This window comes from Oryx dammah, unplaced genomic scaffold (genome assembly GCF_014754425.2).
Source record: "Oryx dammah isolate SB20612 unplaced genomic scaffold, SCBI_Odam_1.1 HiC_scaffold_1, whole genome shotgun sequence".
Classification (NCBI taxonomy): Eukaryota; Metazoa; Chordata; class Mammalia; order Artiodactyla; family Bovidae; genus Oryx; species Oryx dammah.
In genome coordinates, this window is record NW_024070185.1 from 72,989,079 (window position 1) to 73,012,474 (window position 23,396).

Consider the following 23,396-nt stretch of genomic DNA (forward strand, 5'->3'; position numbering starts at 1 on the left):
TTAATAGCCAGTGATCTGTCTTGCTGGGTCCTCCAGGCGTGGCTGGGGAAGGAATAGGAGGCATAGAACCTTGTAAGAAGATGCATTTTCTTTTTGAAAATTGAAGGGACCTACTATAGTCCCCACCACGAACAATCAGTCATCTTTTGCCCAATCCAGCAGCTCTGAGGCCACAAAGATCATATTCACAGTGCACTCGAGTCAATATTTGACATCTTTAATCTTGCACATACAAGCACATGAACCATCTGTGAAACAGGACTGTCCAATTTTATTGTGCATGATTGATTACTAATCTTAGGAACAATTTCCCAAGACTTGCTCCTCTCTGGAACAACCTTGCCATCCTTCAAACATGATGACTATTTAGTTTTTTCTCCAGACTCAACACATGAGGAAACAAGGCTGCTGGTACCAAACCACACTCAGGTTCTTGAAAGCTGGTCAGCTGCAGCACCTGGAATCAGCAGCGCCTACTGTGTGCAGGATACCAGCCTTTGCTAGTGACGCAAATTGTGAATCAAAGGACATTAGAACTGGAAAAGACCTTGAAAAAATCATGCGCATGCCTTCATTTCCCTGTTAACTGATGAGAAATTGAATGGCTTTATCTGAAGTACCAGAGTAGCACAGCCAAGTAAAACAACAGTGAACTCTCAACTGCCAAGTACATGTCAGATTTTGTCCTGTTTTATACATTTGCTCACTTAATCTCACGACCACCTTATGAGGTAGGTTATTATCTCCACTCATCTTAAGATCTCCGTTTTTCACATAATGAAACTAAGGCGCTGAGAAGTTAGGTAACTCTCCCAAGGTCACACAGTAGCTGAGGCAGACTTTTAACCTGGGTCATTCATCCCCCACTAACACACTAGCTATGTAGGTCACTAGATACTTTGGTAAGGATTGAGATTTTTAAAACGTATGTTGAGGTCTCAAGTGTAAGGTTTGTCTTCTATGTCATGAGTAGCTAAAATTCCACTTTGTTTTTTCCCCGTTTTAAAACCTTACGGTGAAATAAACAAGAAGCTGAATGCACCAGTTGAACTGACTACATGAAAACATCCATGACAAACCTCCTCTTAAAGGGGAGGAGATTATCTTAATAACATCCTTTGAGTTGTCTCCTTTTGTTGGGTTGCTTAGAGATACAGACCTCGAATATCTGCTTTTATTATTTTTGGTAGTGCTGGGTCTTCGCTGCTGCGCAGGCTTTTCTCTAGTTGCTGTGAGCACTGGCTACTGTCTAGTTGCGGTGCACAGGTTTCTCATTGTGATGGCTTCTCGTTGCAGAGCACAGGCTCTAGGGGTATAGATTCAGTTGTTGTGGCGCACAGGCTTAGTTGCCCCATGGCATGTGGGATCTTCCTGGACCAGGGATAGAACCCATGTCTCCTTGCACTGGCAGGAGGATTCTGTACCACTGAGCCACCAGGGGAGCCCCCAAGTATCTGCTTTTAAATTATAGTGTATCGGAGGAACCAGAATATACTCACAGCAGAATACTGCTGTACATGAAATCCCTCTGGAAGGATTTTTTTCACGGTAATATGACTGTCCACAAAGAGGGGGGCTGAGTGTCTGGGCAGAAGTGGGAAAGGCTGTTCTTTTGTACCGTTTGAATTTACAGCCACATAAGTGGGTGATCTCATCAACAACACACACAAATTAGAGACAAATTGTGTGTTGCATGTCTATATGTATAAATCCTACTCTTCTCAGTCATTACAACATAACCATTTTCCCACATTGTTTTTAATAAACATAAGTTTTATGTCTATAACCTTCCAGTCTCAAAAAATTTAAGCACTTCCAATGTTCATTTCTCAATTTCCTTTGGGGTTTTTCCTTAACATGAACCATGTCAACATTCAAAATCTTCCACTTTTTGAAGAACTAGCCAACATGCATTCAGTCTATAGTATGTTTAGGACATAATACAAAGCATTTGTACTCCCCAAATCCCCTCATTTAATCTCTACAACAACTGAGGTAGGTACCTCAAATCCTCATTTAGATGAGGGAGCAGAGGCTTGAAGACTCAGTAGCTCATAAATCATACGGTTGGGACTTGGGTGTAGGAATTCGGATTTCTGGTTCCGGCTGCTTTCTCTTTACTAAAGATGCCGCCAGCTTATAAAACTTCTGGGTACAGCTTACCTGGGCTCCCATGCACACACTCAATCATCATATCATGTGGATAGGAGGGCTCAAGGGAAGAAGGAATGGGCTCCTTGTCAATAGAATGGCTACCCATGCTGAGATGGCTGCCCATGCCTGAGCCAAGACCTAGAACTGGCTTAAGGGCAGTGTCAAAGGTAAAAGTTTCAGGATACACAAATAACAAAAAGAAAAATAAACCAGACCCCAAAATGAAAACTTCTGTTCTTCAAAGGACACCTTCCAGAAAGTGAAAATACAACCACAGAGTGGTAGGAAATGTTTGGCAATCATGCACTTGATGAGGGACTTGTATCTAGAATGTATGAAGAACTCTCGCAACTGGATAGTAAAAACAATAACAACAAAAAAAAGATTTTAAAATGGGCAAAGGATCTGAAGTCAGTTCTCCTAAGAAGGTAAACAAATGGACAATAAGCACCTGAAAAGAGGCTCCATACCATGAGTCATTAGGGAAATCCAAGTCAAAACTACAATGAGATACGACCTCACATCTACTAGGATGCCCAAGTTAAAAGATGGACAGTAACAAGTGCTAACGAGGATAGGGACCAACTGGAACCTCCCTACATTATAAGACTATACAAAGGTGCGGCCATACTGGAAAATGGCCTGGCAGTCCCTCAAAAGGTTAAACAAGAGTCAGGACATGATCCAGCAAGTCTGTACCTAGTTACCTATCCAAGAAAACAAAAAACATATGTCCACACAAAATCTTGCACACAAATGTTTACAGCAGCATCATTCATAATGGCAAAAAGTGAAAACAATCAAAATGTTTTCACCAACTGAAGAGTTGGTAAGTAAAATGCAGTATATATCCATATAATAGATTATCCATGATAAAAACAAAAACACTGAATACATGCTATAAAGTGAATGAAACTTTTTGCTTATGAGAACACTGAAAGGAAAATGTCAAAAAAAAAAAGTATACTTTGGCTCAAACACTTTATTTTAGTAAAAAGGGGCCTAGGCAATCCACAATATCCTGTAAAAACAAAACAAAGCCCTTCCAACACCTAAGATGGAAAGGAAAAACATTTTTAAAAGTTTACAACTAACAAAATAGTTTCAGGTCAAGATTTATTAGGTAGTGATTTGCGTTTAACAGGCTGGATAAATACTTTATGGTAGAAAGTGCACACTGGACTCAGATGTGTTGGGTCCAAAGTGCCTTGAGCTTTGCTGAATCTGAGCATCTTGAGAGGGGCCACTCAGCTCACATCCACCCCTTTGCCAACATCCTCACCCCTCTCCTGCACCTGGTCCCCTTGACTCAGTGGTATATGCTACCACCTCCCTCCCCTGGCCACCAATGATGGACACATCACACTTATAACCAATTTTTAGTTTTGAATCATCATTTCTGTTTAAAATGTCCATTTCAGTGAACCAGGAGACACAAGCAGGAGAAAGTGTGTGAGTCTTTGGTAAAAACACCTCCATTAAAACACTGCTCCTACAGGGAGACATTCTCTGTTCCAGGATACAAGTGAGGAGGTGACAATTAAAAACTCTCCACAGGCATGTGAAGACGAAAAGGTGAGACAGGAGTCTAGAGTCACAGCAGAGGGAGAAGAAATCAGGATGAAGATGTAAAAGGCAGCACAACAAGAATGAGCAGGCTGTCAGCAAAGACCGGAGCCCTGGAGCCCCCTCCTCCTCATTCCTGACACCAACCCCCCTCCCTGGACAGAGTCGCCTCCCTTCCCGCCTAACACAAAGGGCCCCTCTTCTCCTCCTTCTGTACCTCTGCAAGAGGAACCACAGAAAGGTCCTCCACACAACTGCAGCGCATCCATCACCTTCCAGATCTACCATCTCATTTGCAGATGAGGAAAGTGAAAACCATGCTATTTAAATTATGTTTTTTAAAGTGCTCTGGAAACTCTGTTCAGAGGAAATTGTGCAAGAAGTCTTAATCTATAAGTTAGAGCCAACTGGGTGGGTAGCCTTGTCCCCACCCCCACCCTGAAGGGCTCCACCGAGGCCCACAGAGCAGCTTTAAATACCAGTATAAAGTGACAGACAAGCCAGGGCATGGGTCCTGCCCAAAGCCATGGCAATGGTGCTAGAATAACCATATTTTCTTCTTTTCTGAATTCCTGACACTCTGGCTCCTGGGGCCACTCTGGCCAGCAAGTTCCTGCAGACAACAAACAACTCCCCTGTGAGTGTGCCTTTTGAATGCAGTCAATCTTTTACATGCAAAACGAGCCCCCAACCACCTCCTGTGCCAGGCTCTCACGGGGATCCACTCCAAGCCAATAATCCCCTGTGCTAATCAACCCACAGGCTTCCCAGGCGGCTCAGCAGTAAAGAAGCCACCTGCCAACGCAGGAGATGCAGTTCCGTCCCTGCATCAGGAAGATTTCATGGAATAGGAAACGGTAACCCACTCCAGGATTCTTGAATGAAAAACTGCATGGACAGAGGAGTCTGGTGGGTACAGCCCACAGAGTCACAAAGAGCAGGACATGACTGAGCACGCACACATGCACAATCAACCCACAAAGTTTCAGGACAACTAGGGGCAGCCACTATGCCCCAGAACCTGTGAAAAGTACTCAGACTTGCCGATCATAAACCCACTCACCCAGTACCCTGCCTCCTCTGTTCCTTTCCATGAAAAGCACACCCCTTGCCTCCCAAGGACTCTGGTGCTTCCCCTGGTGCCCCCCCAAGGCCACCTCCACCGCAGCACCCCTTCTCCCAGGAACTGTAAGTAACAAACTCTTTTCACAGCAGTCCCTTCCCATCTGCTGGCCTCACAACACTTGAAAAATGACTTTTTAAAAAACCTACATTTTTTTAAACAGACCCACTTTAGAAACAAACATTATCCCCAGAAATCTTAGAATCTGGACCAGGAAATTCACATCCAGAGGATGCCACAACTTTGGGAAAAGCCTGATGTCTCCTAGCTGACTTTCAAAGGAGGGGAGAGAAGGGACCAAAAAAAGGAGGGAGAGGCCCGTGGCCTGGAGCCACAGAAGATGACAGGGTAGGTCAGTGGGAAGATCCTGGTAAGAAGGCAGGCGGTAGAGAGGTACCAAGGCAAGCGTGGCTTTGGCAAGGGACAGGAAGGAAATGGGACTGACTGCTGGATGCAAGCGGAGTCCCGCAGGCCTGAGGGTCCTCAGCCGTCCAGCTCCTCCTTGATGGTGATGCGCAGTGGGCAAATGCGCAGTGGTTCTGGGGGCCCATCACCCCGCGAGCCGCCCAGGTAGAAGTAAGGCCGCACCTCCCCGAAGCGGGCGTGGAAGGTGTACAGGTGGCAGTGGCGCTCAGCGTCATAGAAGGACAGCTCGCCTTCCTCGCACTCCAGCTCCACGCGCAGGCGGCGCGGGGTGGCGGGGACCAGGGGCGACGTGGCGGGGTCCGAGGCCACGCAGTGGTCGCCGTCCACACCCTGCGTGCGGCCCACATACCAGAAACCCGAGCGCGCGTCATGGTAGCAGCTGTGCGCGTGGCCCTCGGTGCCTGCATCCTGGCGCGTCCGCACCACCCCCACGCGCCAGCTGGCCAGTGCCCCCAGGTCCACCTCCCAGGCGTGTGAGCCCTGCGACAGGATGCAGGAGCCCAGCAGGCAGGGCGCCGATGAGAAGCGCTCCGGGTTCTCCACCTGCACCCGGTAGCCGTGGTTGGTGACGCTGGTGAGGTCGTCGGACACGGAGAGCCAGCCAGCCGCGGTGTTGGGATCAAGGCTGAAAGGCACTGGGTGCAGAGGGAAGAGAGTGGGGAAATCAGACCAGCCTGTGGCCTCGGGTCCCCCTAAACTGACCCACTGTATTCCACCTGGCCCAGTGAACAAAGGGGGCTGCCCTGGGCTAGGGGTTGCATTATGGGTTGAAATGTGCCCTGCACAGCCTGGATGGGAGGGGCATTTGGGGGAGAATGGATACATGTATATGTATGGCTGAGTCCCTTCACTGTTCACCTGAAACTCTCACATTGTTAATCAGCTACACCCCAATACAAAATAAAGTTCAAGAAAAAAAAATGTGCCCTAGAAAAAAAGCTATGTTGAAGTCTTAACCCCAGCACCTCAGGAAGTGACCTTATGTGAGAATGAGGTTCTTGCAGATGTTAACAATTTAAGATGAGATCAGATGGGAAGAGAGGGGGCTCTTGATCCAATATAACTGTTGTCCTTATTAAAAAGGAGAAAACCAATTACATGAGGGGAAAAGCCCTCTGATGATGGAGGCACAGGTCAGAGTGCTGCAACTGCCTGCACCGAGCTCACCAGAAAATACCAAAATTTAGGAAGATGCGAAGAAGGATCCTCCCCTACAGGTTTCAGAGGCAGTGTGGCCCTGCGGACACCTTGGCTTTAGACTTCTACCCTCTGGAACCATGAGAATAAAATTCTGTCATTTTAAAGCATCCAGACTTCAGCCTTTTGTGAGGATAGGCACAGGAAGCCAGTGAACCTCACGAGATGCCTGTATCACCTTAGAAAAGCATGTGACATGCCCCTGGTCACTGACATTTCCCCCCATAAAATCACGTCTCAGTCTGGGATGCTACTGCAAAACTATCAGAGATGGGGTGGCTTAAACAACAGGACAGTATTTCTCATGGTTCTGCTTCTGGAATTCTGAGACCAGGGATCCAGCATGCTTACATTCTGGTGAGGGCCCTCTTTTTGGTTTACAGATGGCTGCCTTCTTACTGTGTCCTCATAAGGCAGAGGGCGAGAGAGAAAAGAAGCTAGCTCTCTGGTGTCTCTTCTTAAAAGGACACTAATCTGATCATCAGAGGGCCCCATCCACATGACCTCTTCTAACTATGATCACCTCTCAAAGGCCCTGCTTTCAAATTCCATCACACAGAGGTTAGGCCTTCAACATACAAATTTGGTTGGGGACACATTCAGTCCACAGTGACTTGCATGGGCTAGCATCACCTTGGGAGAGGCTGCCCTAAACTGAGGAGCTCTTCTGTTTCATTATATATACAATATGGATAGAAAGGGAAGTCAGTTGCTCTTTCTGGAGAGGTGGCCAAGTGTCAGGACCCAAAAGAGGAAGGTGCTCTGTCAGGAATGGTTTGAGCAGCAGGACATGGAGTGGAGCAGGGCACAGGGACCTGTGTGAAAGAGGCTGGAAAGGTGACCAGTGCAGGGAGGAGGAGATCTTATGGGGCGGGAAGCGGGAAGGAGTTCGTTCAGCTGGCCTTCTGCCCAGCACGACCTCCCCCGGCATCTTACACCTGCCTGGGGCCCCCACTCACCAGATTCGACACACATAACCATCTTCCTCCAAACGCGGTACTTCAGGGAGTCCAGGTACTTGCAGACATCAATGAGCATGCCAGGCTGGATGGGCTCTGGCTCCATCGTGCAGAAGAGGCTGGGAAAGGAGAAGTGGGCTTTAGGGAGCAGGGCCAGGGCCAGGCGTTCTGGGCCTAGCTCAGTCAGTTGGAAACAGGATCCCTTGCCTCAGGCCTGCATTTCCTGGCTGCCTTACTGAAGGCAAACCTACACTGGGCTCTGTTGGGAGATGAAGTAGGAACCAATTGGGCGGCTTATACCCTTCAGGACTCAGTACTAGAGCCCTTCCTGCCCTCGCTGGAATAAATATAAACAGGAGGTTCTGAGACATGGTTTAATTTCATGTGAGCAGAAATGATACATACACATCAGCTCATACGATGTCTGAGTCTGAAGGCACCTTAGGGGCCCTCTAGTCCCACATGTTAAAAGTGTCACTGGCCTTTGCTTGAACACCTCCAGTGACAGGGAACTCACTACCACCCAAAGCATTCTCTTCCATCTTTGTACAGCTCTGACTGGGACACAATTATTCCATATTCATCTCTGTGACCCCAACAACCATCAACACAAACTAGTATGTCCTGAGACTCTCGGTGGGGGAGCTGACCAAGAAACAAGGTTAAATGTTGGGCTGACCGTCAGAGAACTACGAGCACCATGCTGGATCTCTCCCCACATAGTAGATGGTCACACTCCACCCTCAGGAAGACAACACTGCACCACTGCAAACTGGAGGTCGGTGTCTTGAAAGAGGGCTCTCCACTTGGCTGGTCCCACTGCTGCCTCTGTACTGCACCAGCTGGCCTCACCACCTGCCTGGCCCGGCAGCCACCTGAGGTTGCACCCCCTGGTATTTCTGCCTACGCTTCCCCTCCCCCTACCAGACTTGGCAACTTACCGGCGTTTTCGGCTCTTGTGTTTCTGGAAAAAAAAAAAAAAAAAAACCAGATACACAAATGTAGACACAAAGAAAACATATAAACCTCTGACCTTAAAAGGAGGCATACATCCCATGCTGACGGATTAGAAGTTTAATATTATTAAATTAATAATAATATTAAGGTTAATATTGCTATAATTAAATTATTAATAATATTGTTAAGATGGCAATACCACCCCAAAAATAAATACTTTAATAAATAAACAGATATTTTAAAAACAATATAGCCAGGGCTGCTGATCTCAGGGTCCCCACTGGCCTCTGACATCTGGCCCCTGGCACTAGATCTGGACGCTGCACTCCTCACCATGAGAAAGGAAACGTCATCCTCCTTCATTTCCATCTGCAGCCGCTCAATCTCGTGGGCCAAGGCCTCCGTGTCCTCCGTCAGCCGCTTCATCTTCTCCTCCGCCAGGTGCTGCTTCTGCCTTGCCTCATTGGCCATGGCATCCAGGATGGCCTGCTCCTCCACACGCAGGAACTCGCGGAGCTTGTCAAATTCCCGGCGGATCTGTGCTTCCAGCCAGGTGGCCTCCACCTGCAGCACAGGGTGGGGCCGGGTGGGACAGAGGAGGGGCGGAGCCTCAGCCATCACCCAGCAGGTGGCCCCCAGATGTTTAGCAAAGGAACTCCATTTTTTAAGGAAAGAAATCATGCGCAGAACCTCCGAAGATAAAATAGAGATGCAGCTTTCTTAGCACATATTTTTAAGTTTAAAGTAAGTCAAACGGCATAGGGACTTCCCTGGTGGTCCAGTGGTTGAAAATCCCCCTTTCAGTCCATGGGACATAGATCCCATATGGCTTGGGGCAACTAAGCTGGTCCTCCAAAAGGAAGACCCCAGAGTGCGGCCAAAAGTTTTTTAAAAAAAGAAATGTTTTAAATAAAAAAGTCAAAGAGCATAATGAGATTGTTTAGATAAATGAATAAAACAAAATCAGTGCTTATAGAGGACAACTGTAATTCTATAAATTCCTCAATAATATTTTGTACTTGCATAGGTTGTACGATAGTGAGGGAAACTCTGAATCACAGAAGCGAACTGTTGCAAACAACAACGATTTTTAAAAATCACTCACCTTCCAATATTAGGACTTCAAATTTGATAGATCTGATAGATGCTTACCCAAAAAAGTAGTAGAAAGTATTTATTTTGAAACTGAATCAATAACATGCTAATATGACAAAGTGATTCACTGAAAGGGAGGGAAATGATTTATTGAAAGGGCTTCCCAGATGACAAAGTGGTAAAGAATCTGCCTGCCAATGCAGGAGACAAGGGTTTAATCCCTAGGTCAGGAATATCCCCAAAGGAGGAAATGGAACCCTACACCAGTATTCTTGCCTGGAAAATCCCACTGACAGGGGAGCCTGGAGGGCTAAAGTCCATGGGGTCACGAAGAGTTGGACATGACTGGGCACGCATGCACAATTTACTGAAAAAAGGCAAACTAGGAAAAATATTTCCAACATATATGAGATTGCTATTCTTCATATACAAAGTGCTCTTAAGTCTCTACAAGAAGAAAAGACAAACATCCCAAGAAAAAGAATGTGAACATTCACAGAAAAAATACAGATAGCTGTTATTCTTATGAAAGGAAGCACACTTACTTTAATAACTTACTTTAATAACCAAAGAAAAGCATAGGAGGAGAGACGGCATAGTTGAAATATCAGGTAAAAAGACTGACAATGTACAGTGGGAGAGAGTGAAATTTGGGAGGATTCTTATCACACAGGGGGATAAAAAATAGAGTGGACAGGAAAAGCCAGCCAGTGCAAAGTCAGCTCCAGCCAGCCTCACACTGGCCAGAGCCTCTCATTAAAGGGGAAGACACAAACTTTCACCTCTCATCCACCAGGATGGACTGAATTGAGAGGAAAAGCATTAATCAAGCCAGAATCCTGGACTCTCCACAACTGATTACACGAGAATTCTACAGCAGCTGGGATGGACAGACAGGGGCTGTCACTTGGACATACGAACACAACCCAGCTATCCCCAGTGCATTCCACAGACGGCACTGGCCAAGCTCGGGGGGAGATGGAGCTGGGGGGCATAGGGGCTGGATGAGGACCCTTGAGGCCATGGTGAGGAGCTTGAACTAGACAGTTTTAAGCAGAAGAGTGACACAACCCATCTATTTTATTTAAAAGATCAGTCCACTGCAAGGAGTGTGGACTGCATACAAGAGCGAAAGCATGGGGCCCAGATAGGAGGGCAGGCAGAGGCGATGGGGACCTGGAACAGGTGCCGGGAGTGGAGAGGGCGATCAATGGACAGGTGCATTCTGGAGACGGTGGATGTGAGGTGTGAGAATGGGGGTGTCGCTGGTTTGAGAACCCCAGCGGGTGGTGCAGCATGACACCTGTCATCAGTCTGAGTTCACAGACACAGGAGGCTGCGGAAGCCGCTTGGTGGTCGCTGGCGTGGCCATGCCCAGGTGTTTAAAGATGCCATGACGTCACAATCAGCACCCAAGGGCACAGCTGTGCTCGCCAGCAGGGCTGGTGAAGGCTGACCTTGTAGCAGCAGCCATGGCCAGGGCCAGACCACCCGCACCTCTACCCCACGGTAGTCCAGGTGTGCCCATCTGCACCCTCAGCCCCAGTGTTCACTCACCTGATTGTGCTTGGCAATGGCCTCATAGGAGCGCTGCATTGCCCAGAAGGCCTTGGCTTTCTCCCGCAGTGCATGCTCCATGTTCCTGCACTTGGCCTGCCAAGAGGGACCAGAAGGAGGTGGGTTAGGGGGAGAGGCCGGGCAGGGATGCAGCACGCCACATCACAGCTGGAGGTGCACTTCACTGTGGGTACCTCTCGACCATTATTTACTGAACCCAGTCCAGCTACATGCTGGGGGACACAGTGGGGTAAGCTCAGCTCTGATCCTGCACCTGATGGTGTACAGCACAAAGGGCCTCCGATACCCTCTAACCCAGCACCTTTGTTTACACCTGATACAGATAGGGAAACAGCTGAGGAGGTACAGGGACTAGTTTCCATGCTGGTCACAGGACAGAACAGAAGGACATCCTGCTAAGCCTAAAGCAGGCGGAGTGAACAATGTGCTCACAGGCCCCCTTCACAACTTCACGAACTGGACAGGTTTACAGTCATGAAAGAACAGGTCTAATCACGAGGTTAACCCAGTTCTTCCCACAGGACCTTGTCTAAACCACAGTCATCCTGGGTTGCTCCTAGGATCCCCACAGATACTGAAATCCCACGATGCTTAAGTCCCTTATGTAAAAATGCTTCAGTGCTAGTATAAAAGTCTGTGTAAGTAGTTGTAAGTACAATGTAAATGCTATGTAGATAGTTAACAGAGTGGTAACTTTAAGCTGTGTTTTTAGTCCCTAAAGCCTCATCCCCACCTAGGCCTGGTTTAGATGACAAGATTCTGGACTCTGAGCTAATGCTATAATGGGACAAGATGACTGGGGATCCTGGGAGGGGGTGGGAGTGCTCTGCAGGTGGGAGGGACATCAATCACTGGGGCCAGACTGCAGGCAGCTGCCTTGAAAATGACTCTAAGGATCCCCCTTCCCAGTACTGCACTGCTGAAAGCCCCTCCCTGAGGGCTGGATCTACAGAAGACATGCTTCTAATCAACAGAATATGGCAAAAGTGACGGGAGATGAGCTGAGGTGACAAAAAGCCTGCACTGACCCTTTCTCACCCTCTTTTGCTCCCTATCAGATGGAAGTGATCCAACCAACAGAGCAGCCCATGGGGATAGGAAGTAAGGGTATCTAACCAACAGCCCATGAAGACCTGAATCCTGCTGCCGACCACATAAGTGAGCCTGAGTGGGGATCCTGGCCTCCTCGGGCTTTCAGATGAGACTGCAGCCCTGGTCCACACTGCCGCACCATTGAGACCCTGAGGCAGAAACACCCATCCAGTCATGCTCGATTCCTGACCCACAGACACCATGAGACAGTAGACATTTTTGTTTGAGGCCACTATGTTTGGGGTAATTTGTCCCACAGCAGTAGATAACTAGCTCATGTGTCCTACTCAACAGTCTATTCTTTTAAACACACTTCTACAGAAAATAAACAGTGATTTCCTTTACTGCAGGTTTAGTTTTTTTTTTCAATTCATTCTGGTCATCCTTATGTTCTTCTTGACAATATTTAACAGATTTTTAAAAAATATTGTTTTCTGTAATATCTCTAAGGTGTGTCACTTCAATAGCAAAATAACATTAGCATAAGTGTCCCACAAAACCACTGAAATGTCATCCCAATGTGTTATTTGATGGGACGAGATGTTTTGTAGCAAAGTTATGTAATATTATCCCAAAGAAAAATCCCATGATTTGTGAAATAACTGTGAATGTCAGGGGTAAAGCAACTGCCCACACACATTACCCAGGGCTGTGCTAGCCCCAAAGAACACACCCGACCCTCTGCCCTTCAACCTCAAGTTAGGGCAATGAAGAGGGAAGGGGTAACAAGTCCCTTGTCTTTCTCAAACTTTTTAATCACTTGGAGAGTTCTGCTTCAATTCAGCAAGTCCCAGCCCTAATATGTGCCCTTCTCTGAGTTGCTCGCTGGTGAGATTTACCAATGATTGTATTATCGCTGTGCTACGCTAAGTCACTTCAGCCATGTCTGACTCTTTGCAACCCCATGGACCATAGCCTGCCAGGTTCCTCTGTTCATGGGATTCTACAGGCAGGAACACTGGAGTGGGTTGCTGTGCCCTCCTCCAGGGGATCTTCTTGACCCAGGAATCAAACCCACATGTCTTATGTCTCATGCACTGGCAGGCAAGTTGTTTACCACCAGCGCCACCTGGAAAGTCTGTATTATCACTAATGAACAGTGATTACTGAGCATGCACTTTGCACAAGGCACTAAATCAGGTCCTTTACAGATATCATTCTATTGAATTCTTTTATTTCTGCAAGGTAGGCACTATATTCCTAACACATAAAAGAGAAAAGCAGCCCAGAAGAATTAAGTCACATGCCAAAATTATAGTTAGCAGCAAGACCAGGCTCTGTCTGCAGAACTGCCCAAACATAAAGGCCACAGTGTTAACCACAACATTACCCAACCTGTTTCATTAAGGGAGCTACTACTCTGTTGTCCAGTTGTCTTCTGTGTTTCCAAATGTGCCATCTTATTTCCAAATTAGTTGACATCAAACATATTGTCAATGTCTTTGTTTCTGGAGAATAAAAGCTTATAATTCTGGCCATACTTTGCCCAACTCCTTACATAACCTAGCATGTTAATGAAAATTTCCTCCCATAAATGTCTAACTGAACGACACATCTTAAAAACTTAAGGAAAATCAAAAATTGGAAATGACCCAAATGTCGATCAACAAGAGATGGGTGAATAAATGATGATATTATTAAATGGAAAGCTGGGCTTCCCTGGTGGTTCAGATGGTAAACAAACTGCCTACAATGCAGGTGACCCAGGTTCAATCCCCAGGTCGGGAAGATCCCCTGGAGAAGGCAATGGCAATCCACTCAATATTCTTTCCTGGTAAATTCTATGGACAGAGGAGCCTGGTGGGCTACAGTCCATGGGTCACAAAGAGTTGGACAAGACAGAGCAACTAACACTTTAACTTTTACATATGGAAAGCTGCTTAGCAATAAGGAATAAATTATTGATACATATACAGACGCATTTTCTGTGATTATGGTTTCAGTGTGTGTCTAGACACACTGAAACCATAATCACAGAAAACTAGCCAATTTGATTACACGGACCACAGCCTTCTCTAACTCAGTGAACCTAAGCCATGCCGTGTGGGGCCACCCAAGACGGATGGGTGATGGTGGAGAGGTCTGACAGAATGTGGTCCACTGGAGAAGGGAATGGCAAACCACCTCAGTATTCTTGCCTTGAGAACCCCATGAACAGTATGAAAAGGCAAAATGATAGGATACTGAAAGAGGAACTCCCCAGGTTGGTAGGTGCCCAATATGCTACTGGAGATCAGTAGAGAAATAACTCCAGAAAGAATGAAGGGATGGAGCCAAAGCAAAAACAATACCCAGCTGTGGATGTGACTGGTGATAGAAGCAAGGTCCGATGCTGTAAAGAGCAATATTGCATAGGAACCTGGAATGTCAGGTCCATGAATCAAGGCAAATTGGAAGTGGTCAAACAAGAGATGGCAAGAGTGAACATCGACATTCTAGGAATCAGCGAACTAAAATGGACTGCAATGGATGAATTTAACTCAGATGACCATCGTATCTACTACTATGGGCAGGAATCCCTTAGAAGAAATGGAGTAGCCATCATGGTCAACCAAAGAGTCCGGAATGCAGTACTTGGATGCAATCTCAAAAATAACAGAATGATCTCTGTTCGTTTCCAAAGCAAACCATTCAATATCACAGTAATCCAAGCCTACGCCCCAACCAGTAATGTTGATGAAACTGAAGTTGAATGGTTCTATGAAGACCTACAAAACCTTTTAGAACTAACACCCAAAAAAGATCTTTTCATTATAGGGGACTGGAATGCAAAAGTAGAAGTCAAGAAACACCTAGAGTTAACAGGCAAATTTGGCCTTGGAGTACAGAATGATGCAGGGCAAAGGCTAAGAGTTTTGCCAAGAGAATGCACTGGTCATAGCAAACACTCTCTTCCAACAACACAAGAGAAGACTACACATGGATATCACCAGATGGTCAACACCAAAATCAGATTAATTATATTCTTTGCAGCCAAAGATGGAGAAGCTCTATACAGTCAGCAAAAACAAGACCAGGAGCTGACTATGGCTCAGATCATGAACTCCTTATTGCCAAATTCAGACTTAAATTGAAGAAAGTAGGGAAAACCACTAGACCATTCAGGTATGACCTAAATCAAATCCCTTATGATTATATAGTGGAAGTGAGAAATAGATTTAAGGGCCTAGATCTGATAGATAGAGTGCCTGATGAACTATGGACAGAGGTTCATGACATTGTACAGGAGACAGGGATCAAAACCATCCCCATGGAAAAGAAATGCAAAAAAGCAAAATGGCTGTCTGAGGAGGCCTTACAAATATCTGTGAAAAGAAGAGAAGTGAAAAGCAAAGGAGAAAAGGAAAGATACTCCCATTTGAATGCAGAGTTCCAAAGAATAGCAAGGGGAGATAAGAAAGCCTTCCTCAGGGATCAGTGCAAAGAAATAGAGGAAAACAATAGAGTGAGAAAGACTAGAGATCTCTTCAAGAAAATTAGAGATACCAAAGGAACGTTTCATGCAAAGATGGGCTTGATAAAGGACAGAAATGGTATGGACCTAACAGAAGCAGAAGATATTAAGAAGAGGTGGCAAGAATACACAGAACTGTACAAAAAAGATCTTCACGACCCAGATAATCACAATGGTGTGATCACTCACCTAGAGCCAGACATCCTGGAATGCAAAGTCAAGTGGGCCTTAGGAAGCATCACTACGAACAAAACTAGTGGAGGTGATGGAATTCCAGTTGAGCTATTTCAAATCCTGAAAGATGATGCTGTGAAAGTGCTGCACTCAATATGCCAGCAAATTTGGAAAACTCAGCAGTGGGCACAGGACTGCAAAAGGTCAGTTTTCATTCCAATCCCAAAGAAAGGCAATGCCAAAGAATGCTCAAACTACCACACAACTGCACTCTTCTCACACACTAGCAAAGTAATGTTCAAAATTCTCCAAGCCAGGCTTCAGCAATACATGAACCATGAACTCCCAGATGTTCAAGCTGGTTTTAGAAAAGGCAGAGGAACCAGAGATCAAACTGCCAACATCCGCTGGATCATGGAAAAAGCAAGAGAGTTCCAGAAAAACATCTATTTCTGCTTTATTGATTATGCCAAAGCCTTTGACTGTGTGGATCACAATAAACTGTAGAAAATTCTGAACAAGATGGGAATACCAGACCACCTGACCTGCCTCTTGAGAAACCTATATGCAGGTCAGGAAGCAACAGTTAGAACTGGACATGGAACAACAGACTGGTTTCAAATAGGAAAAGGAGTACATCAAGGCTGTATATTGTCACCCTGCTTATTTAACTTATATACAGAGTACATCATGAGAAACGCTGGGCTGGAGGAAGCACAAGCTGGAATCAAGATTGCTGGGAGAAATATCAATAACCTCAGATACGCAGATGACATCACCCTTATGGCAGAAAGTGAAGAGGAACTAAAAAGCCTCTTGATGAAAGTGAAAGACGAGAGAGAAAAAGTTGGCTTAAAGCTCAACATTCAGAAAACGAAGATCATGGCAACTGGTCCCATCACTTCATGGCAAATAGATGTGGAAACAGTGGAAACAGTGTCAGACTTTATTTTCTGGGCTCCAAAATCACTGCAGATGGTGACTGCAACCGTGAAATTAAAAGATGCTTACTCCTTGGAAGAAAAGTTATTACTAACCTAGATAGCATGTTAAAAAGCAGAGACATTACTTTGCCAACAAAGGTCCATCTAGTCAAGGCTATGGTTTTTCCAGTGGTCATGTATGGATGTGAGAGTTGGACTGTGAAGAAAGCTGAGCTCCAAAGAATTGATGCTTTTGAACTGTGGTGTTGGAGGAGACTCTTTAGAGTCCCTTGGACTGCAAGGAGATCCAACCAGTTTATCCTAAAGGAGATCAGTCCTGGGTGTTCATTGGAAGGACTGATGCTGAAGCTGAAACTCCAATACTTTGGCCACCTCATGCGAAGAGTTGAGTCACTGGAAAAGACCCTGATGCTGGGAGGGATTGAGGATTGGAGGAGAATGAGATGACAGAGGATGAGATAGCTGGATGGTATCACCAACTCGATTGAGTTTGGGCAAACTCCAGGAGTTGGTGATGGACAGGGAGGCCTGGCATGCTGCGATTCATGGGGTCGCAAAGGGTCAGACACAACTGAGGGACTGAACTGACTGATACATAGATGAGTCAAAAAGTATATGTATATATTATTTTGCAGGAAAGTACATACAGTTTCATCCCATTTATGTGAAGATCAAGATCAGCACCACTAATCCACGTTGACAAATCAGAATTAGTGCTCCTTGGTTTTAAGAAATACTTCCCTCCACTGAGGTCATAAAGATAATCTTCTACAGTATTTAAAGCTTTACAGCATGTCCTTCCACATAGACTGCTGCTTCTATCCAATCCCCACCTGCTTCACGCAACTATCCCAACATGGCCTTGAAAACTCGACTTGGGCCCCTCCCCCACTTCCTCTAGAACCCTGCTTTGATTTCCCCAGTGTAGTTTAGTTGCCCCTCCATGGACACTTTTACTTCATACCCAGCATCATTGTCTCACATTCCTGGAAAGGCTGCAGGCTTCCTGGGGATAGGTCCTCATGCCTGGTCCTCTCACCAAGCACACTGATGCTCCATAAATTGCAGACAGAATGAAGGCTTGCTCTGCAGAGGCAGAGGCTTTCATCCACTGCTCCCTGGTGGCTCAGGCGGTAAAGAATCTGCTTGCCAATTCAGGAAATGGGTCCAGAAGATCCCCTGGAGAAGGAAATGGCAACCCACTCCAGTATTCTTGCCTGGAGAATCCCATGGACAGAGGAGCCTGGCAGGCTATAGTCCATGGGGTCGAAAAAGAGTCGGGCAAACCTGAGCAACTGAGGATACATGCACATATTCGATAATGCCCACCTGACTCCAAGAAGGCAAGGGATTGGCCTGGCACAGAGCAGGCACTCAGTTCATACCTGCTGGCCCACTGATGGGGGCCCTCATGCACACAAGCCTCTAAGAACCCAAACACAGAGGCAGCTGCCCTCACAGCTCCTGGAAAATTGGGCTGGTAGGGAAGACCTTAGCCCGACACCAGAGAAGGGTCTATCAATGTCACTCACTGGAGTAAGAGCAGAGCAAGGCCCCAGGTGGACTCTACAGTAACTGCTCTGGCTTTAGACAAGTTACTTAATCTCTCTGAGACTCAGTATTACTGTCTGTAAAATGGGAAGAATAGTACCCAGGTGTAGTAAGCTGAATACCAGTTCCTCCAGAAATGTGTGCTAAGTTGCATCCAATTCTTTGCAACCCCATGGACTGTAGCCCACCAGGTTCCTCTTTCCATGGGATTCTCCAGTCAAGAATACTGCAGTGAAAGTGGGTTGCTATACTTTCCTCCAAAGATGTCCTCGTCCTAATCTTGGGAATGTGTTACCTCGTGTGGCAAAAGTGATTTTGTAGATGTGATTAAAATATGGACTTTAAGATTGGGAGATCATCCTGGATTGTCCACAGGGGCTCCCTGTAATCATGAGGGTCTTTTCTTGAGGGAGTCAGAGAAGAGAATGAGACAACAGAAGCAGAAGCTGGAACGATGTACTTCAGGATGAGGGAGGAAAGGGCCTCACAAAGCTGGACAAGACAATGAAAGAAACCCTCTTCTGGCTTCCAAAAGGCACAGAGTCCTGCCAACACCTTGATGTTTGGACTTCTGACCTCCAGAACGGTGGGATAACAAATCTGTGCTATGTTCAACCACAGTTTGTGGCAATTTATGACAACAGCAATTGGAAACTAATACACAATCTCATAGAGTTTTTGTGAGGACTAAATGTGTTGACAAAAACACTTAAGAGTACCTGGTACATAGTAAGTGCTCAAAAAGTATTGGCTGCAGACTTCCCTGGTAGCTCAGTGGTTAAGAATCTCCCTGCCAGTACAGGGGACACAGGTTCAATCCCTGGTCCAGGAAGATCCCGCACGCTGCGGAGCAACGAAGTGTGGGCAACTGAGCCTATGTGCTGCAACCAGAGAGTAGCCCCTATTTGCCACAACTGGAGAAGACCTGCATGCAGCAACGAAGACTCAGCACAGACAAAAATAAATACATAATTTTTTTTAAAAAGGATGTTGTCTGGTATGGTTGTTATTTTTGGTGGAGTATCTCATGTGGTTGCCAAAGCAGTCTCCAACACACAAATCAAACTGCCAAACCCCCATGCAAAAGCTTTTTGGGCTCCCCATTGGCCCTTTCTCACCTCTCCTGCCTTCCCATGCTACTCTCCCTACACCTCCACCTACTCCAATCATCCAGAACTACAACTTGACTCTCTGCTGGCTGAATTCCCCCAGCTCCATGGGGCGAGGGCTCTGGTTTACTGACCTCTGCAGCCTCAGCACCCAGGACAGCCCTGGCACACAGCTGTCTAATACAAGTGATGACAGTTGGCACCAGGCTGAGCACACTCCTCAGATCTTTGGGACTGGACTCCTTGGCCCCTCAGACACTGTCCTGAGTGATCACTGCTCGGATGGCATCCTTCCTCTGCTTAAAACACTCCCACTACTTCCCAGTCTTTTGGGGGGTTTTTTGAGATTTTTTGTTTTGATGTGGATCATTTTTAAAGTCTTTACTGAATTTGTTAAAATATTGCTTCTGTTCTATGTTTTGGGGTGTTGTTTTCTTTTTGGACTCGAGGCATGTGGGATCTTGTCTCCCCAACCAGAGATCAAACTCGCACCCCCTGCAATGGAAGGTGAAGTCTTAAACATGGGACCACCAGGGAAGTCCTCTCTCTACAGTCTTCAGGATAAAGGATAAGCCTGGGACCTCCTGGCTCCTTCTGCATCTCCATCCTCATTCTTTCTCACCCTGAAATTCTCTAGGTACTAGAAAATCTGGCCTCCCTCCTCTGGACCCTTACACATGCCACTGCCTGAAATACCTTCCCTGACCCCTTTCACCTGGCTGCTGCTGCTAAGTTGCTTCAGTTGTGTCCGACTCTGTGTGACCCCATAGATGGCAGCCCACCAGGCTCCCCCATCCCTGGGATTCTCCAGGCAAGAATACTGGAGTGGGTTGCCATTTCCTTCTCCAATGCACGAAAGCCTGGCTAACACCTCCTTATTCCTTGGGTCTTTGCTTAAAGCTCCGTGAAGATATGAATTACTGTTCAGCTCCTGTTGTGCAGTATACCCAGGGCCTAGCAGTACAAGACATCTGTTGAATAAACAGTAACAGGTCATTAGACCGTATGTACTTCCTGGTACCTGGCTCACTGATCTTGAATCCTGGCTTAGCCCTGACCTGGAGGTTCTGCCTTAGTGTTCTTGGCCTTGACCCCCACCCACCTTCCTGATCTATATCTGCCAGCCCCACAGTGACTCATCACGACTTGATCCATGGTGTCCCCTTACCTCGACACCAGCCCCCAGGATGCCCAGAATGCCCACACTTATTAATACATTGGCTGTCTCAAATCAGGACCTGGCAGTTCTGTCCGGTGAAATAAGAAAAAGCATTGCTGTGGGCCACTGTTCAAACACTCTTCAAATAAGCATGTGGATGACACTCTCCTTCACTTGAACTTTGCCAAAATGTATATGGAACTGTCTACTTCCACTGTGAACTTCCCTGGTGGCTCAGCAGTAAAGAACCCGCCTGTCAATGCAGGAGACACGGGTTCGATCCTTGGGTCAGGAAGACCCCCTGGAGAAGGAAATGGCAACCCACTCCAATATTATTGCCTAGAAAATCCCATGGACAGAGGACTCTGGTAAGCTACAGTTCATCAGGTCATAAAAGAGTCAGACACAGCTTAGTGACTAAACAACAACAACAAAGGCATTAAAACAAACTAAAACAGTATCTGAAGAACAGGCATTCTTATAGAATTATTTTCAACTTTTTGAAATACACTTATTTTCAATACACTCATCTTCAGAATAGCTAACCAGTGTTCTCCAAACTGTGGGTCTGACCTATGTATTAGTTGGTATTAGTAGGTGATAAAATAATGTTTTATAGCCTGTGCAATTTTTAAAATATAATGACAGAAAATGCCAGACTACAATAGAGATTTTCACAGAATTTTTGTTTCCACTGATACAGAACATGATACATACATGTGGCTGTTCTGAGTCACAACGTAAAAAAATATTTCTCACTGTGGGAAGCCTGGTGTGCTGCAGTCCATGGGGTCACAATCAGAAACGACTGAGTGACTGAACAACAACAATGGGCCAGCAAAGGTCAAAAATTCTGAAAACTCCTGAGCTGGCTAACCTTTATTTCCTGATCATTTTCCTTCCTATGCCAAAAACTTCATGTTAGTTTTCCCTTATAAGTTGCTCCTTTATTTTTCTTGTTCAGTCACTCAGTCATGTCTGACTCTTTGTGGCCCCATGGACTGCAGCACCCCAGGCTTCCCTGTCCTTCACCATCTCCCAGAGTTTGCTCAAACGCCTGTCCATTGAGTCGATGATGCCATCCAACCATCTAATCCTCTGTGGTCCCCTTCTCCTCCTGCCCTCAATCTTTTCCAGCATCAGGGTCTTTTCCAGTGGGTTGGCTTTCCACATCAAGTGGCCAAAATATTGGAGCTCCTTTATTTATAACCAGTGAAACTCCAGGCATGGGATATGCTGAGAGAGTGATCCAGGGTATACTAGCTGGCCATGGCCAGAGGCCTCCCCAGAGCTATCCAATACATGGGGCCCAGGAAGTAGGTGAGGGAGGTGCTGCTGCTGCTGCTACGTCACTTCAGTCGTGTCCGACTCTGTGCGACCCCATAGATGGCAGCCCACCAGGCTCCCCGGTCCCTGGGATTCTCCAGGCAAGAACACTGGAGTGGCTTGCCATTTCCTTCTCCAATGCATGAAAGTGAAAAGTGAAAGTGAAGTCACTCGGCCGTGTCCGACCCTCAGCGACCCCATGGACTGCAGCCTTCCAGGCTTCGGGGGAGACCTAAAAGCTCCATATCCTTGACCAGGACTTCGGGTGCTGCACCTCTGCCTTCTGTGTACCAAGTTCCAGGGTTACTGGACTTACTCAACCTGTGCTTCTAAAATGGGCATGAGCCACAGTCGCCTGGTAGAAAGGGTGCAGAGCCTCAGCCCTTCAGAGGTGGGCGGGCGGTCTTAAGAACATCTTGTAACCCCAATTCTCAGACTTCCTGTTGACAGTCTCTCCTCCATCTCAGACCCCTTGGGCGGTGCTCGATGTAGGCTCTGTATGTTACCAGAAGAAGACGGGGTCCTGAGAAGGCACTAGCAAGCTGGCAGGGAGAAGAGGGACAGGACTAGGCACACCCAGCCCTGGCAGGCTGGAGTGCAGGAGCAGCGGGGTCAGGATGCTAGGTTCCGGTCCACGTGCGCGCTCTGCCAACCCTCGCCCGCAGAAACTCTTACCCGAAAGTCGTGGGCGGTGTCCTTCACCGGCTGCACGCGGTGTCCCTGGTGCCGGGGGTCGGCCTGGCACGAGCAGCACAGCAGCTCCTTGTCGTCGAGGCAGAAGAAGTTGAACTGGCTGCGGTGCAGGCGGCAGAGGCGCGGGGAGCGGTGGCCGGTCCAACGCGCGCCCTCGGCCTCCTCGCGCAGCAGCTTCTCCACCAGGTTGTTGAGGGTGTGGTTGGTGCGCAGGTCGGCGAGGGCAGCGCGGTCCTTGCACACCGGGCAGGTGGGCGCCACCTGAACCTCCCAGCAGCGGGTCACGCACCCGCGGCAGAAGTTGTGGCCGCAGCGCAGGGTCACGGCATCGCGGAAGGGGTCATAGCAGACGGCGCACAGCAGCTCCTCTTTGAAGGAGCGGGAAGGCCCAGGGGACGCGGTGGGGCCTGGCTCCATAGCCTTCCCGGGTCTCGAGCCGGTAACTTTCGCTCCAGTCCCTCCCACCCGCCTGACTGCTCTCTGGACCCTGAGAGAGGCGCCCACCCTCTTCCGTTCGGAGCACTGAGCGACAGCGGCCCCGGCCAATTGCTCGGGGTGTGCTTAGGAGGCTCCGCCCCAGTTCCGGTCAGCTCGGGAAATCCCGGAAGAGTGGGGCGCAGCCCGTCTGCTCTGCGGTCTGCGCGGGTTCTAGGCGTGCCCGTCAAGTTTAGCCAAGAAAAAGCTACCCGTCCGTGCTCAAGGGCTTCCGCAGCATTGAAACCTACTTCCGATTTCAAATGGAAAATGAAGTCTAGGAGACACTTCCTTAGTTCCCGGAAATCTCAGGCCCGCGAGGTGGGAGAAGCCAGAGCTCCTTACTTCCTGGTTCCGAGTACAGT

General features: G+C 47.3%; 1 protein-coding gene across 1 annotated transcript; it reads right to left on the minus strand.

The window, feature by feature from the left end:
- Nucleotides 1-201: 201 nt before the first annotated feature.
- On the minus strand, nucleotides 202-23,068 carry TRIM35 (tripartite motif containing 35). Its single transcript, XM_040243512.1, has 6 exons — nucleotides 22,540-23,068; nucleotides 11,035-11,130; nucleotides 8,716-8,946; nucleotides 8,367-8,389; nucleotides 7,426-7,544; nucleotides 202-5,904 (listed from the first exon to the last, which is right to left on the minus strand). The coding sequence occupies exons 1-6, from the start codon at nucleotides 22,972-22,974 to the stop codon at nucleotides 5,327-5,329; spliced, it is 1,482 nt and encodes a 493-aa protein (XP_040099446.1). The 5' UTR covers nucleotides 22,975-23,068; the 3' UTR covers nucleotides 202-5,326.
- Between the last annotated feature and the right edge of the window lie 328 nt (nucleotides 23,069-23,396).

Excerpts from the sequence above, each read along its gene's own strand:
- TRIM35 (XM_040243512.1), bottom strand. The coding sequence starts at position 22,974 with ATGGAGCCAGGCCCCACCGCGTCCCCTGGGCCTTCCCGCTCCTTCAAA. Across the intron at positions 11,131-22,539 it reads ACACCGCCCACGACTTTCGG|GCCAAGTGCAGGAACATGGA; the intron begins GTAAGAGTTTCT and ends CCCTCTTGGCAG. Across the intron at positions 5,905-7,425 it reads GGTTATGTGTGTCGAATCTG|TGCCTTTCAGCCTTGATCCC; the intron begins GTGAGTGGGGGC and ends CTCTGCACCCAG.